This window comes from Ixodes scapularis, unplaced genomic scaffold (genome assembly GCF_016920785.2).
Source record: "Ixodes scapularis isolate PalLabHiFi unplaced genomic scaffold, ASM1692078v2 PGA_scaffold6__148_contigs__length_123643588, whole genome shotgun sequence".
NCBI lineage: Eukaryota > Metazoa > Arthropoda > Arachnida > Ixodida > Ixodidae > Ixodes > Ixodes scapularis.
The window spans coordinates 89,610,565-89,625,625 of NW_024609881.1; the positions used below are offsets into that span (position 1 = coordinate 89,610,565).

Here is a 15,061-nt window from a genome sequence, read left to right on the forward strand (position 1 = left end):
TTTCTAGACCCGTTGCTATGTGCAATTTTCATTTTAGCTAATAAGACACGCGTATATGACTGAAAGCGCGTTACGACGCTTGACCCACGCGCGTTGCCTTCGCTTCGACGCGCGCCTCCGATGGCCTTCTGTTGCCAAGTCACGAGAACAGCACTACGGCCTTATCTTCTAGAAGGTGTTGCTGAGCCCCCGTGCGTTTGCCTCAAGGAGTCAAGGCCTACTGAACAATGCCTGCACCCCCGTCCCTCCGTGATCCCGTTGTTGCTCAGCTGCGCTAAGCCACGTGTTTGCTTTAGGGTAAGCACGTGGCTCTGTTTTTTTTACGGCTGGTTAACCACCAAATCACGGCACAACCTTCTCCTACGAAATTTTAGAAAACAGATTTACGAAGTATAGCAAAGTGCCAATAAACCGCGGACGACGCGACAGCTCCGAGAAAATGGGAAACAAAAGGCCGGCTCCTGCGGCCTGCATAGCAGTCAGGGAGATCTCATCGCTTCCCTGCTTGGTCGTTTTCCTGGGGCCCTTCCATGCTGCACTCGCGGGTTGGCCAGCGCACTGGGTTTGTTTAATGCCCCTGAATAAAAAAAGGTAGAAACATCCCCCTCCTCCTCTGACGCGCACACCTTTTATCTTTGTTTTGCTTTTTTACACCCTCGCCCTCGCGTCGACGGTAGCGCCACCTGGTTTGGTCCAAGATAGCAGGCCTTCCTATACTTGAGTCAGAGCGCACTCAAGGGGTGAAAGACACGCAAATGCATACGCACAGGCTAAAAGCGCACTGTCACGGTCCACCGGGCTCGAAGGATAAGGATGTGCTTAAAGAGAAACGATGAAAGTCGTGACGTTGCACAGTCGGCGTTATTTAATTGGCGACATGAGCTCCCAGCATGCACTGCACTCCGCCCAACATAGGCATTCCTTCTCCCTCCTCCTCTGACGCGCACACCTTTTATCTTTATGGTTTGCCTTTTTCTTACACCCTCGCGTCGACGGTAGCGCCGCCTGGTTTGGCCCAAGATAGCAGGCGGCATTCTTCAAAGGATGTCGCTACTTTTCCGTATAAAGCGGCTTGAGTTTTGTCCACCCAGCCAGCCGGCTTCTTCGTTTTGCTTCTAATTTGAGCAGTGACGTTTTCCAAAGCGAAAAAAAAAAAATTATAGTAGGTTACAAGTCAAGAAGGTAGCGGCAAATGCCCCTCAAAGGGAATCATATATCCCTCCGCCATCTCCGCATCCAATAGCGTCCCATCGTTTCCGTGACGTTGAGGCCAACGCGCGAGGGGGGTCTTGCCTTTCTGTACATATTTGCTTTATCTTTCGACTTTTACTTAGCGTTGTGGAAGCCACGTGAGGGAGATTAGAGTTTTCCCCCTCCGATGGAAACAAATACGACTTTCGGGGATTAGCTTCCCCCTTCGATGGATACAAAGGCTGCCTTTTCAGGGGCTCGGTTCCCCCTCCAATGAATACAAAGGTCGCTTTCTGAAAAAGTGGGATCGGAGACAAGTTGGCATCACTCTGTAGCCAATATCTATCCATTCAAGAGGACCAAGGAGCGTTTCCAGTGAACTCTTCTTTCTATTGCGGAGGGATTTGAAACGGGCACATCACGCTTGTGGGAGGAGCTTCTCCTACCTTCTTAAACTATAACTTTTCACTTTTTTTCTTTTTTTTTTTTTTTTGCTTCTTTTGCCGGTTTGAGCAAACACAAGGTGGGGTAATTGCTTCCTGGGAAAGAGCCCAAGCGCGATGGTCTGCGCGAGAAGAAACGGACTTTTCGGTGCATAGACAATCAAGCCAGCTTGTCTAACGAGGGAAACTCGAATTCGAACACGACAGGCGGGCGCAGCTGCCTGAAGAAGCACAAAACCTGCTTCGTTTAGTGTGTAGAAGAGGTCGTTTATTCCGTCCCATTGTCGTGTGGGCGTCACACTATGTGAATCGGACGGGCCGCTGCCTGAATGAACGTTTGAGGCAGCATCGATACAAGGGTGTTTTCAGATAAGATCGAGCAACCATGTCCGGCGATCATTTTTAATTTTGATGAAAGAGATATATTTTGTTTGTACCGTGCCCAGGAGAATGAAACCAATCCTTGTTTTGGAAAAAAAAAAAAGGGTGTTGCTTGTGCGAAAAAAAAAATGTGTGGCGGCTTCCTCAAAAAAAGAGTTCCGCCTACGGGTCTAGAAATATTTGTTGACAAATTAGGTATAGGAAGGATTAACAAAAAGTGTTAATCACCAAAAATTAATCTTGTTATTAAAAAAAAACGTTCAGCCTTTCCACTATGGGGAAGAACGTAGAGCAGCGGAGCTGTAGTTTGTTCTCGGCGGTGTCTTTGGAGGCGAGCAATCTGCTCTTCTTTCGCAAAGGAATCTGAAGCGCTCGACGCAGTGGAACTTGAGGCGATAGCGGCCTCGCGGCGGTTGCGGAACCATTCGCGCTGCTGCGCACATCGCCGCTCGTTCCGTTCCCGCTCTTCTTTCTCCGAAGAAATGTTGCCGCGATCTATGAGCGACGGCGGAAAGCAGACAACCTGCAAACACAACACTCTGGACAGCTACCGCCATCTATGTGCGATGGCGGCAACCAGAGTGTTGTGTCGACATTTGTTTGGTACCGGACACGATCCTGGGGAAACTAGTCTTTAACAGCTCCGCTGTAAGAAAATCGCATATACGTCACATTGCGCAACAACGCTCTGGGTTAAATATTTTTTTCTCCGTATTTATAAAAGCTAAGGTCTTCAAAATTTGCCAGTTCCCTGTACATAGTTCATCCTTGCATAAAATATTCTTGTCCTGTTTAGAGGGGAAAATTTACAAGAATTTCTCACACAGGGGCATAAATTTGACTAAATATCCATTATTTTGAAAATTAATTTTTTTAAAAAGGGCCATCTTTAATATTTTAAGCTCTCCGAAATTAACATTTATAATATTTACTGACAAAACCTACAAAAACATTGTGCAATATTTGTGCGGATTTGATGATATAAAGCCAGAAATCTAGACTAATTGACGCTAGCGCAATTGTCATAAATGGAGCGTGCACATACCCATTCATGACGATTTCATTATGTTTAAAAAGCGTAAAAATGCTACAGGGTGGTCAGGAAAAGACAAGCTGACAGCACAGAGGTGGACGATAGTTTTCAAAGGAAAATTTCTAATACATTTTTGTACAACCGACCCAAATATTCCCATGGGCCGGAACGATCGAGGTGCAGGGTCACCCTGCAACATGCTTCGCGGTGCCTGTTTCAACAGCCGGCGTGTAGCGTCTCCGTCTACGCGACGTAAAGGAAACAACCGGAGCGTCTTGGCAAACAGATAGCTTACAACCTTGGCGGCAACATGATATAAGAGCTAGGCCACGGGAGAACCTGCGCCGCCTGTGAGCGCCAGCGATTATGGCGATTGTACTGCGATTGATTGAGATTGTCTATAACTTTATTTATATGACAGCGGTTTGGAGAATCGAGAAATCTAATTTTTCGAGACTCGATTCTTCCGAATGTTTTCTTGTTTTCAAAGGCCGATGTGGGTTACCACATCCATGAACACCATACAAAGAGACGACCCCAGTCACACTTCGCTGCTTATCGCGCCGCGAGTCTGCGGCCTAAGTTCAACACGCGAGATGGCACGGGATTGCGATTTCTGGCTTTATAACATCTAATGCACACAAATATTAAACTATGTTTTTTTTTTTTTTTTTGTAATTTTGTTAGTACATATTATAAACGTTAATTTCGGAGTCTAAAGAATATTAAAGATGGTTTTTTCGTAAAAGATAATTTTCAAAATAATGCATAGTAGTCATATGCCCCTGTGTGAGCAGTTCTTGTAAATTTCTCCCGCTAACCAGAACAGCAATAATTTATGCAAAGATAAACTATATACTCTCTAAAAAAAAAAAGCCCGTGCGTCTGCTTTCCCGCACAACGCTCGGAGAGCCAATCACCGCAACTTACGGAGGCAGATCAGCGAATGCCGATGCCGGAGCATATGTTTTGACCAAAAAAACGCAGTCGGAGTTGTGACATTAAGCAATGCAAGCGTGACGTTTTGCATTGCTTAATGTCACAATTCAGACCGCGTTTTTTGGTCTAAACATATGTTTCGAAATCGTCATTCGCTGAGCTGCCTCCGTAAGTTGCGGTGATTGGCTCTCCGAGCGTTGTGCGGGAAAGCAGACGCACTGGGATTTTTTAGAGTGTACAGGGCAACAAACTGGCAAATTTTGAAGACCGTAACTTTTATAGATAGATGAAAAGAAAATTTAATCCAGAGCGTTATTGCGCTATGTGGCGTATTTGCGATTTTTTTTTTTTCTAAAAGATAAAGACCTTAATTCTTGGCGATTAATACTTTTTGTCAATCCTTCCTATGCCTAATTTGTCAGTATATTTCTACACCCGTAGCCAGAAGCCCGAAATGCCAACATCGCGCGATACGCAAAACGCGCACGTGACTACGGGGTGCTTATCATTTGTTTTCGCATTTTTTTTTCTTTTAATCAAGGATTGGTTTTGTTATTTTAGGCACGAAACCAGCAAAGTACTTTTTTCTTTTTTTTCGATCAAAATTAAAAATGATTGTTTGACATGGCGGTTCGATCTCAACTGAAAACGCCCACAACGTAGATTAGAGCCAGAGTTGCGCGTCCATTCCCGTAGCGCCGTCTTTCCTGCATGGAATGGCGATCCTGCTCCTCACGTGACTGAATTCGGCGAATAGCGGAGCCGCGCGGCGCGCTCAAAAGCAGGGGAAAAACCAACGCTTCTTTTTGCGCCTGTAGGTCGTGCGGCTGCGGATGTGACGCAAATCGTGGCGTTTTCGCTGTTTCCGGGCGCGCTTTCTGAGTGAGAACCGTGCGCTTTGGTTTGGACGGGCGAAACTTCGGGCGAGCGCGCACGCGCGCACGCAGGCACGCGCGCACAAGCAAAGTGCAACTGCGACAGACTGGACGGCTAGACGGCGAGAGAAAAAGAGAGAGAGAGAGATCGTGTTGTCATGTTGGAAGAGAATAAAAGGGGGGGGGGGGGGGGGAGGAGAGGGCAGCCAGACGGTGGGAAACGCGGAGCCGGAACTAGCTTGCCTTCCACCGATTGGCCGGGACACAGGAGCGCCCTACTACGTCACCGCGCGTTTTTGTGCGCGTTGAGAAGTTGAAATTATCCAACTTTCTTGTGCGCGTCCGGAAGGAGCGAAGAAGCGGCGCGACGTCACGAAAATGCGTCACATCCGCAGCCGCACGACCTACAGGCGCAAAAAGAAGCGTTGGTTTGGATCGCGCTTTACGTCTACTTTCCTGCACGGCACTTGATCCGGCTCCGCACGTGATCGGATCTCGGCGAATAGCGGCGCGGCAGCACGTGGAAAACAGAGGCGCAACTCTGGCTCCCGTAGAGAGTCTGTAGGAACGTAGATAGCGTCCTATCAGGGCATCTCGGTGTGCACTGCCGAGATTGTGGCTGCATTTTACCCTCGCTGACTGTGTTGCACTCACTGATCTCTACTGTAGTAGGCCTACTAAAATAGAGATCAGTGGTTGCACTGAACAAAAACAAAATCACGAGAAATACTAGAGGCCCGAGAAACTGGTAGATTGGGGCTGGAATGTGGTCAGCACACCCTCTGTATCTTCGTCGGACAAAGAATTACTGTTCCTCAACCAGGGATGACTAGACAGAGATGGTGTGACGAGTGGTGCCACAATTTTAGCCTTTTAACAATGTGTATTTGTATATCTTACCTTGTTCTTGTTGACGCCGATATGTACTTTGAGTGACAACGAAGATAAGGTACAGTTGTAAGTAGCGCAGTCTTCCCTTCTGTCCTTGTCCTGTGGCGCTTTGTAACCATCGATATTTTTTTTTTCTGGTTATTTACATTTTGGCAAGTTTCAATAGTTGTCTTTTGTGCTGCTTTGTAGTTCTTAAGTTATCTGGCCATAACCAGAAAAAAAAAGAACAGCGAGCTCGGAACGTTATTTTAAAATTGAGTTGCTCTCCTTGGATAGGTTGCAAGCTGTTAAAAAAGAAGGTAAAATACAGTTAGATACAAAAATTCAATTGCAACCCTAAAAATAATTCAAGGCCCACATTTACATTGAAATGTCTGTGCATTGAAACGTCCGTAACAACCGTCCTACACCGAATGTCCAGATCTCCTTGAGGGAATCAAGTATCCCACCCCTCAAGGCAAAAGGAGGCCTTAGCAGGCGACACAGGTTGTCAAGAGAAAGATCGCACTGCAGTCTGTGTTGAAGTGCCGCTATCACAGTGGTCATCATAGACCTGAAAGAATCGCAGCATTCTCACTTGTATTCCTGCGTCTGGTTTTCGAAACACCAATTGGTTTTTGACGAGCCAGCCCGCAATGTTCAGGCGGGCACCCTATTATGCACCCAGACTGTTTTATCCTTTCAAAGACAACCATAAAAACAGGAAACATGCTAAAATAAAAAAAGGCCATCGCCAGTGAAGGGTTACCACCGAAGGACGACAACGTTCACCAGTAGTAAACTTTTTTGAAATTTTCAAGAACGCATTGTTATAACTTTTTAAGGGAACAGAGCTGCGCAGAAAATTTTACAGGAATGCATCCACAATTAACATACACCTTCACTGAAAATGTGAGCTTTTTACGTACAGGCACCCGATTGTCCAGTGCATTTTACACCGACGCCGTAGATTGATGCCATCAGCCACCATATAGCTAAGGGCTACTATCGCATCAGATTGTGTCAACCTCACACTGCTTCGTGACAGGAATTTCGGATGTACCGACACACAGTATAGGTAGTGATAATAAGCCTTCTACAAACAGTAAAACCTTGGTAATGGTTATTTCTTCAGTGCAGTAGTTCCTTATGACAGACCACAGAGAAATAATTACATTTTATTCCCTCCAAGTTCATGTGAATGAGAAAAAAAAAAAGCTCGCAGCATGCATGCAATTAAGGCAGAAGTTAAAATCACTTTGCTTTCCTCAATCTATCCCAAGTTTGCTTTGCACAGTGCGTTTGTGCCACTTATTCTGTCGCAGTCTCCAATTGTATTCAGAAGCTGTGATTAATGTCAAAAATCGCTGAAGAAAATTTTGTTCTTGAGTGCAAGAAACACAAGACTAGGTACTCTGTGACAGTTCTTGAGCAAGACTGGTCAATATGTATAAAAAGCATCTCACCATTTCAACTCATTTAAATACAAACTGAAACCTCGTTGACACTCAGTTCAGAAAATAATTTCTCACTCTCCTTCATCTTAAATTCGACAGGTGAAAAAAGAAAAAGGAAAGTAATAACTTTTTTTGAGCCTCCATATCTGGAATAACTTAATCCAAACACCTAGCAGTCTCCGAAAAGCACCTTACGAAACTCTTCACTACAAAAAAATCCATTGCTAGAGACATAAAACCACCCAGCTCCAAAATGTGCCATTAATTTGAGCTAGACAGACAGGAACATACTCCAATGCAGTTGACCTTCCTACGAAAACGACAAAAGAACTTCCATACGCCTTCACTGCAACTGTGACTATGGCGCCGCCACATATACTTAGTTTAGCAATACCCCCAGGGAGACACTGCCCCTCGGGTAGTCCCACTCCGCTTCACCTTACACTGGACAGCAGGGAACGATACAAGCTACCAAAGCCAATCCAATGCCGTCCGACCATTGTGTGTCCTTCGGCAGGGGCGGAGCAACGTTACGTTGAAGGTGCTGGATTGGCTGGGACAACACGTAGCCTCCACCGCAGTCCATCTAACGTTGAAACGGGGCATAATCCCGAGTGTCATACCTCCCAAACAAGCCTAGGGACAAAAGTCCCTACAGACAGTCGAACCGGCAATTTATTTCAAACCACAACTCCTGGTCCCTTTCTATTCTTGCCCCTTTGGAAATGCCGAAGTTCTCACAAAATTAAAAAAGCCAAATACGAAAAAAAAATCTTGTAAAACATTGCAAACGATCGTAGGGATGTGCTCTATGTACAAAGTCGGCGGGGAAAGTGCGACGAAGGGTGACGCTTGTTGCTCAGAATGATCGGACGGCTCCCTATGTGCGCGTCGCCTGCCATCATAACCTCTTGAGGGTGCGGCGCTTGTCTTTGGCCGACTTGACGCTGCTACTGCTGCTGCTGCTGCTCTTGCCCTGAGGTGAGTTGCCCTTATGCTTGGCCGGCCGCGCGTGGATCTCTGTCATCATCCGCGCTCTGCAGCAGTAGTCGTCATACCTGCAATTCCAGGCGAAGTGGGATTGATCACAAACCTGTGAGAGTGCTCTAGGTCAACTCCAGAGAGTTCCCTAGGGCACTCCTTAGGGAACACTCTGGGAACTTGTTCCCACTTGAAATTAACTTTTTTTTACACTTCGGAATTATCAGCCTACAGCCAGTGTATCTTTCATGAGAGCTAACCTCTCTTTACATCTCCTTCTGTTGCACTCTGAATGCACTTGTCTGTGTCCTGATGCGTCGAGCGTCAGCTCAAACTTGGGATACCTAATTGCCAAACCTTGGCCCAGAACGCCGTCCCAGTGGAACCACCTGGCCGCATCATTAGTATCAACACCATCATTTAATTTGCTTAAAAACGCTGATAATAATTATTTTTGCACAAGCCCTTTGCCGTCTCGTGACCGTGTCATTACAAATATTTTTGTCTATTCTCACGTGTTTGGTTACCTCCTCCTTTCCAATGCCCTCTGAGGGTACAGTAACAAATAAATAAATAAAGAAACATGTTTGATGTTGCGAGCGAAGGGCACAGTCGATGCATCGAACTTGCCCATGTGCCGTAGGTATTGTCTCTCTCAGAACAAAGTTATTGCACTGCGACCGCAGACGGGATCAGACTCGGCACCGAGAAAGTTATCGTCATCATGGGGTTCCATTAAACGTATCACACCGCAGCAAAAAGCATTGCAAACGTCTCAACAAAAAAAAAAAAAAAAAAAAAAAAAAAGGGAAGGATTTAAGCGCTAAATTTGGTGCCAAAAGACCCCTCAAACCCCAGTCAAGAAACACTGGCAGTTGCCATTTCTTGGTCACAAAGGGTGCTATTCGATCAGGGTTATCGCCAAACGCCAACACGGCCATTGTGACCAATACATGCTCAGAGTGTGTGCCCAAAGAATAGCGGGCGCGGATATTTGCCGCTGCAGCGACCGGAAGGAGGACACTTTGGCAAAGAATCTCTTACAGAACACTACGCTGCACATGAGGAAGGGAGTTCCTTTGGCTCCTTCTTGCGCATGTCAGAGAGCAAATGAACACTTCCCGCCGATTCAGAACTGGACGGCAGGTTTAGCACTATTTGCAAGACCCATACGCCATCTTTGGGAAATGGTGCACTTCGCCAGATGTAACTCACTCTTACAATCAAATAATGATGCATAAAAAATCAGAAAATACGTGCAGATCGTAGGTGTTCCACGCCTACACAACAGGTGGAGCCACAGAGTCCGTTGCCAGAAAGGAAAAATGGCGACGACCATAAAATTACGAGCAAGACCCGTGCAAAAAAATAGCGAAAATCCTGATGGGCATTCGTTTTGTTCAAAAGCAGAAATGCAGAAGAGGCATGCGGCCTGGTTTGATCTGCCGAAACGACATAGGAGCAGTAGAGGGGTCTAGTGGAACCCGTCAATTTCTTAAAGCAGCCATGCTGCTTCGTCGAACCTAATTTGCGCCGGAGCCTTTGCATCAAACTCTGCCGCTTCGCACCGGCACGTGCGCACGAAGCTTCACCGTTCTGCAGTCGTGGAGAAGCAGCCGACGCATAGTTGCCCCCCCGTCACATCGAAAGTTCTCAGGGTGGGCGCCCGCGGTACGTCCTCCGCCTAAATTCGGATGTCCCAAAAAGGAGGAAGTATGCACGCCCATTGCGACGTGGGCGCGCATACCTAACGTTTTACTGTAACCGCCCGCAGTTCCGGAACCGAGCGAGTCGTGGCAGGCTTACCTCTCGAGCAGCATCCGCCCGGCCTCCTCGTTGAGTGCAGACTCGGGATTGGGAGCGATCAGCAGGCACTTGATGGTGAGCAGGATGCGTTGGAGGCCCAGGTCGGGGCGCCAGTCCTTCTTGAGTGTGTTGACACAAATCTCGCCGGAGGGCACAGCCACGTTCGGGTGGAAGATCTTGGTGACGAAAAAGCCTCGAGGCGGAGACGCCGGGAAGTCCTTCGGCAACACCTGGGGGAGACGCGTGCGGTAGCGGCGCCCTCGATTGTTTCCAAAACTTCCTCTTTCTTGCACTATTTAGACGTGCAGTTACGTGCCATAAATCTGTTTTTATGCCTTTACATGGCGTCGAGAATACCGACTCGTCTTTCTAAAATGGCTCTTCCCCCCCAAAAAAGATTGATTTCAAATCAGAACCAAGTCTTTAGCTGTCCTCATCACCGCCATGGGGGTGTCACGTGAAAGTATTACGTCCCCGATTGATTGCTGCCGCTTCAAACGTCCGAGTTGTTGCATTAAGGAAAGGTAGGGAACAACTCGCCAGCAACACCGAAATTGCCAAAAACGTTGCCCCATCTGAAGCGGGCCTAGGGCAGTCAGGGAAGAGGGAAAAAAGGACTTCCCCTCTTACATTGTATTCGCTTGACAGTTTCTCTCCGAGAAGGGGATTAAACATCACGGCCACGGGCGCCGCGTCACGAATGTCTACTAGTCTCTCCGAGCCAACGGGGAGCAGCGGGAGAACCTGCAACCGGCCTGCGGAGCGTCCGTCGTCGTCCTATCGGAGCGACCCCTCCCCCTACTTTTGGGAAAGGATTACCGGCGGCAGCATTGAGCCGGTACCATAGTATTGGGGTCCTCACCAGGCGCAGGCGGAAGACGCCCCCGGCATAGGGCGTGCCCTGTGGCCCTTCGATGGACGCCTCAATGTCGCTCACGTCCTGCTCGTTTACGAAGACCCGGATTCCTTCGGGGGGCTCCTTGACCAGCTGGCAGAGCTCGCGCGACACCTGGCGCAGCACTTGGGGCGCCACATTCTCCACGTTGGAGCTCTGCGAGGAGGGAACGAGAGTCCGGACTTTACTCCGCCGTCGAGTGTGATGTGGGTAGATGCCATGTTACAAGTAAAGTGACCTTTTTCTAAAGCCCCTCAATAAATTCACGCCTCTCGAGCAACACTGACCGTCGTTAAGGGAACGTGCGAGACTATAATCCGTTGCAACTCAGGAAGGTAGGGCGTGGGTAAGACGGGCCGGGGAGGAGGAAGCGGACGGAACGCTAAAGAGAGAAGGAGGTTTTTCCCTCTGTTCTCCAGCATTCCATCTGCTCCCTCCTCCCTGGCCTGTCTTACCCTCGCCCGACCTTCTTGGTTTGCAACGGACTATAGCGCCACGAGCAAGTGCTCCACCGCCAACTGCTTGCAAGGGCCGCGCGGGACGCGGGACCTGTGCTTTGGCACATTTGACGCTACTTGCGAGACAAGCACAAACATCAAGAGACTTTACAAGGATGAATGGATGGATACGGATGAACCCTTTTAACATTTTTCTAGTAACAAGCGCCCCCTGGTTTGGTAACTACAAACGAAGTGCAGCCCAACGTGGCTTTGCCCATTGGAACGCATTGGCATCATGCCGCAGTATCTGTTTTCATTGCTTTTAGAGCCCCGTTCCACCGATGCTATATGTGCAAAGCCAAATAAAACCAAATATGTGGAAAGGTAGGTGCTGACAAAGTTGGTGGTGCGGGACGGCGTCCGCCAAAAACTGCAACCGCGAAAAGCAAGGCCAGGGGAGAGGGTGTACAAGTGCGCGAAGGCTTACGGGAGAAAGGTCCGTTCGGTGTTTTCTGGGTTTAGTTTGCTTCGAACTTTGGTTCATTTCTCCCCAGAGATATGATGTTCTTCAATGCCAATATCTGGCGACTAACGAAAAACAATTGTAGAGCATTCTACTAAGAGCTGTCTGAGCAATGCTATTTCGTTCGACTGCAGAGCCACCTACGTGCAGAGGTGGTGGTGGTGGTGGCTCTGCACCTACGTGCAGAGCCACCACCACCAATGGGTTCGGAAAGGTAAACATAGTGAAGGGTATGCGTCTGATTCCCGACAGCAGACGACAAATGGGCCGCCCTCAACGTTTGGGCAGTTTCGGTGGGCTGTACTGCCGAAACTGCCCCAATAGTTGAGGTGTCATGCTCCTTTCAACCAAGTGGAATGGTCTAAGGGGCCTATAGTGAAGAAAATGGGACACGGGGTCCCCGAAATTCGGGTAGCAAGCGCGCAACTCGAATGCCAAGAAAACATCCTGGTACTAGTAAGAGAAAGGATCGGGACAAGAGGCATAGTTTCTGAAAGCAGTAGCAGCCTCGCAAAGCAGTCTTGCAGGGGCTGTGCTCCAGGCAAATGTAATGAGAAGGCTAAAGACTAAGCTTTTTTTCCCGTGAAACTTGGGGTTTCCTTACGCAAGGTCAGATCAAAAGTGGGGTCTTTCTGGATCCTCCTAATGTTGATAAAACCTACCCTTGCTCCTGTCAATCCACCATGTTCAGAGTAAATGAGTGAAGATTATCTTATAAAGTAGGCACGCTACAAGTACGGGGTCAGGGTCCAATTTGTCCTGTTGGCTTCACTGAACTGCAGCAACGTAGACTGTTCCCCACATGTCACTTCTGTACCCATGAGCAAAAATAGAAAGGAGAGAAGTGAATACTCCCAAACCATCATGTCAACAGGTAACAGCAATTATTTCAAAAATTTTACATGTTGGAACTTGGTAAGATTTTGTAACATTTTTTGCTTGCAGTAACGAAAAATCTGTGCTAAAGTGTGTGCAGAGATGATTCCCACAACTACAGATTGCTGCTGCCGTCTTAATTCTGACTGGCGTTCCTAAAGGAAATTTGGCAGCACATTCAAAAACTGTCTAGTACTTCTACTTCATCTTTTTTTTTTCTTACCCAGGAGCAGCTGGATAGATAGACTTTGTCATGCATGTAACATAGCTCCAGTGGCTTCAACTGATCTTTCATTTTGTTAATGCTCTACTCTATGTACGCTCAGCTTGCACATAATGTCATGCCACCGTACTGGTGGTCATTCATAGTTCTTGGAGGACAAATTGGGTAGTGCAAAATAAACGCTGCAGAAGGTATGCACTAAGCGTCAAATGCACTAGAATGATGGGATGGGACATCAAGGCAAGCAATGCACAGGCTGCAGCAATTCTTTGTTGTAGGTAAAAAGCAGGCTTTTTTTTAATTCGAATATTTTAGCAGCAACAGCGGGCTTTATTTACTAATTGGTTAAATAAACAGATCCCACATCCTCGGTCGAGAGGACCTATCTGGAATCATTTAGCTCTTCTTTTTATCTATGCAGAAATTTTAAATTTGCACAAACAATTTTTTATAGCAATTCGATATCTGCGATGCATGGCCCAATAAAAATTTGGATTACAGACCAACCAAGATCTAATTGGCAGTCATGCTTCAATACGATTGCAATACCATAATAAATTGGCGAATGCCAATTTATTATGCACTTTGGATGCCCTTTGCACTTTGGATTATTTTGCGGTAAAAGCGGCATCTCTAACGTCAGAATTTCAAGTCGGAAATGCAGCAAGCCTCAAACCTACCGCACGATTCAATGAACTCGGCATGCAATCTTATCATCAGGATGCCATGCAGGAAGGCACCGCTTAATTCTCGATGACGACTTCACATTTCACTGTTTAAATGTATTAAAACGTCACATTATCAAGCGTTTCAACTCGAAGCTACCGATGTGCCAAGGCGCGAGCCAGCAACATAACCGTGCGAGATCTTGACGCAGCTACGAAGAAACAATTATTTCTAGAAAACACTCGTTCCCCGTATGGCATGTATATAGTGATTTTCCTGGTAACAGATGAAGAACTGTAAATGGAATTACACGGCCCGTGATTCAAACTACGGTGCTCAAAACGCTGACAAGGTGTTTACATCCAACCGCTAAGCCTAGGTCCCTGCTACATCACCGCAGCTGAATATCGCGTATGTTCTAGGAAAGAAAACGATACAAGTTGTCAAAAACTAGATTGTACTTACCGTTGACATGATGACAGTAAAATAAATTTTGAAATTAAAGCTAAGCGTTCGAAGGAACCGACGTAAACGCCGCGAAAGCAACAACAACGTTGCAAACCTCCTACGAACCACGATACGATACCTCGAAAAACGGTTTTAGAAAACGTAAGCAGATGCCAGTTCAAATGTAACCAATCAGAACCTCGCGTTGCTTAATCTCAACTCCAGGCTTTCCTAAACCGGCAATCGACGGGCTCCGGCGATTTCGAAACCAAAAGTGCCAAAAGTGTATGCGAGCAAGCAGGAAAATGTGAGGGATTAATTTGATGGATCGTTGGTGCGACGGATTCGACACCATACTGCAACAAAACGGTGGGAGAAAAAAAATATAAAAAAAAAACGGTACGGTGAGGATTTTAACCCGAAACTGGAGGAGGAAAAATCCTTAACATTGCAAGAGAAAGTTTCTCCTTCTCTTCCACTGTAAAGAATTTTTACTCCTGCTCCACTCACGGGCTAAAATCATCATGGCAAACTTCTACCAGCTCGTCTGCACACTCACTGTAATTTCGTTAGACGTTACGGCCTTGAGAGAACGATCGCGAGTTTCCCGCGAAATAAAAACAGCGCGAGTCAGTGGGTCGACTGGGAAACGTAAAAAAAGCCGGGGTGGGGGTAGAGTATTAGAAACCCAATCACCGGCTTACACACAACCCTCATGTTTTCAAAAAATATCCATTTATTTACAAAACATGCGCCTACTCGTTTTCTGCTATATCAATGCTAAGCAAATGCTAAGAACTCGAGAAACTTCTGCAATCTCATTTCTTCCGGGAGCCGGCGTTACGCGTTACGTAATGCAACCCCATGTTTGTTTGTTGTTGTTGTTTTTTTTGTTTTTGTTTTTTTTGCTGTTTGAAGGTTTAGGAGAGCTTTTCCTTTTCTGTCGCATCCCATATGAGTGCTATATGCATTTATCATTTTGTACACCAGTTTCCCCTAGCCATCACAGGCACAA

General features: G+C 46.9%; 1 protein-coding gene across 1 annotated transcript; it reads right to left on the minus strand.

The window, feature by feature from the left end:
* Positions 1 to 6,894: 6,894 nt before the first annotated feature.
* Positions 6,895 to 14,210, minus strand: LOC8041146 (ubiquitin-conjugating enzyme E2 S). Its single transcript, XM_002414436.4, has 4 exons — positions 14,065 to 14,210; positions 10,839 to 11,027; positions 9,977 to 10,206; positions 6,895 to 8,247 (listed from the first exon to the last, which is right to left on the minus strand). The coding sequence occupies exons 1-4, from the start codon at positions 14,071 to 14,073 to the stop codon at positions 8,091 to 8,093; spliced, it is 585 nt and encodes a 194-aa protein (XP_002414481.1). The 5' UTR covers positions 14,074 to 14,210; the 3' UTR covers positions 6,895 to 8,090.
* Positions 14,211 to 15,061: the final 851 nt, after the last annotated feature.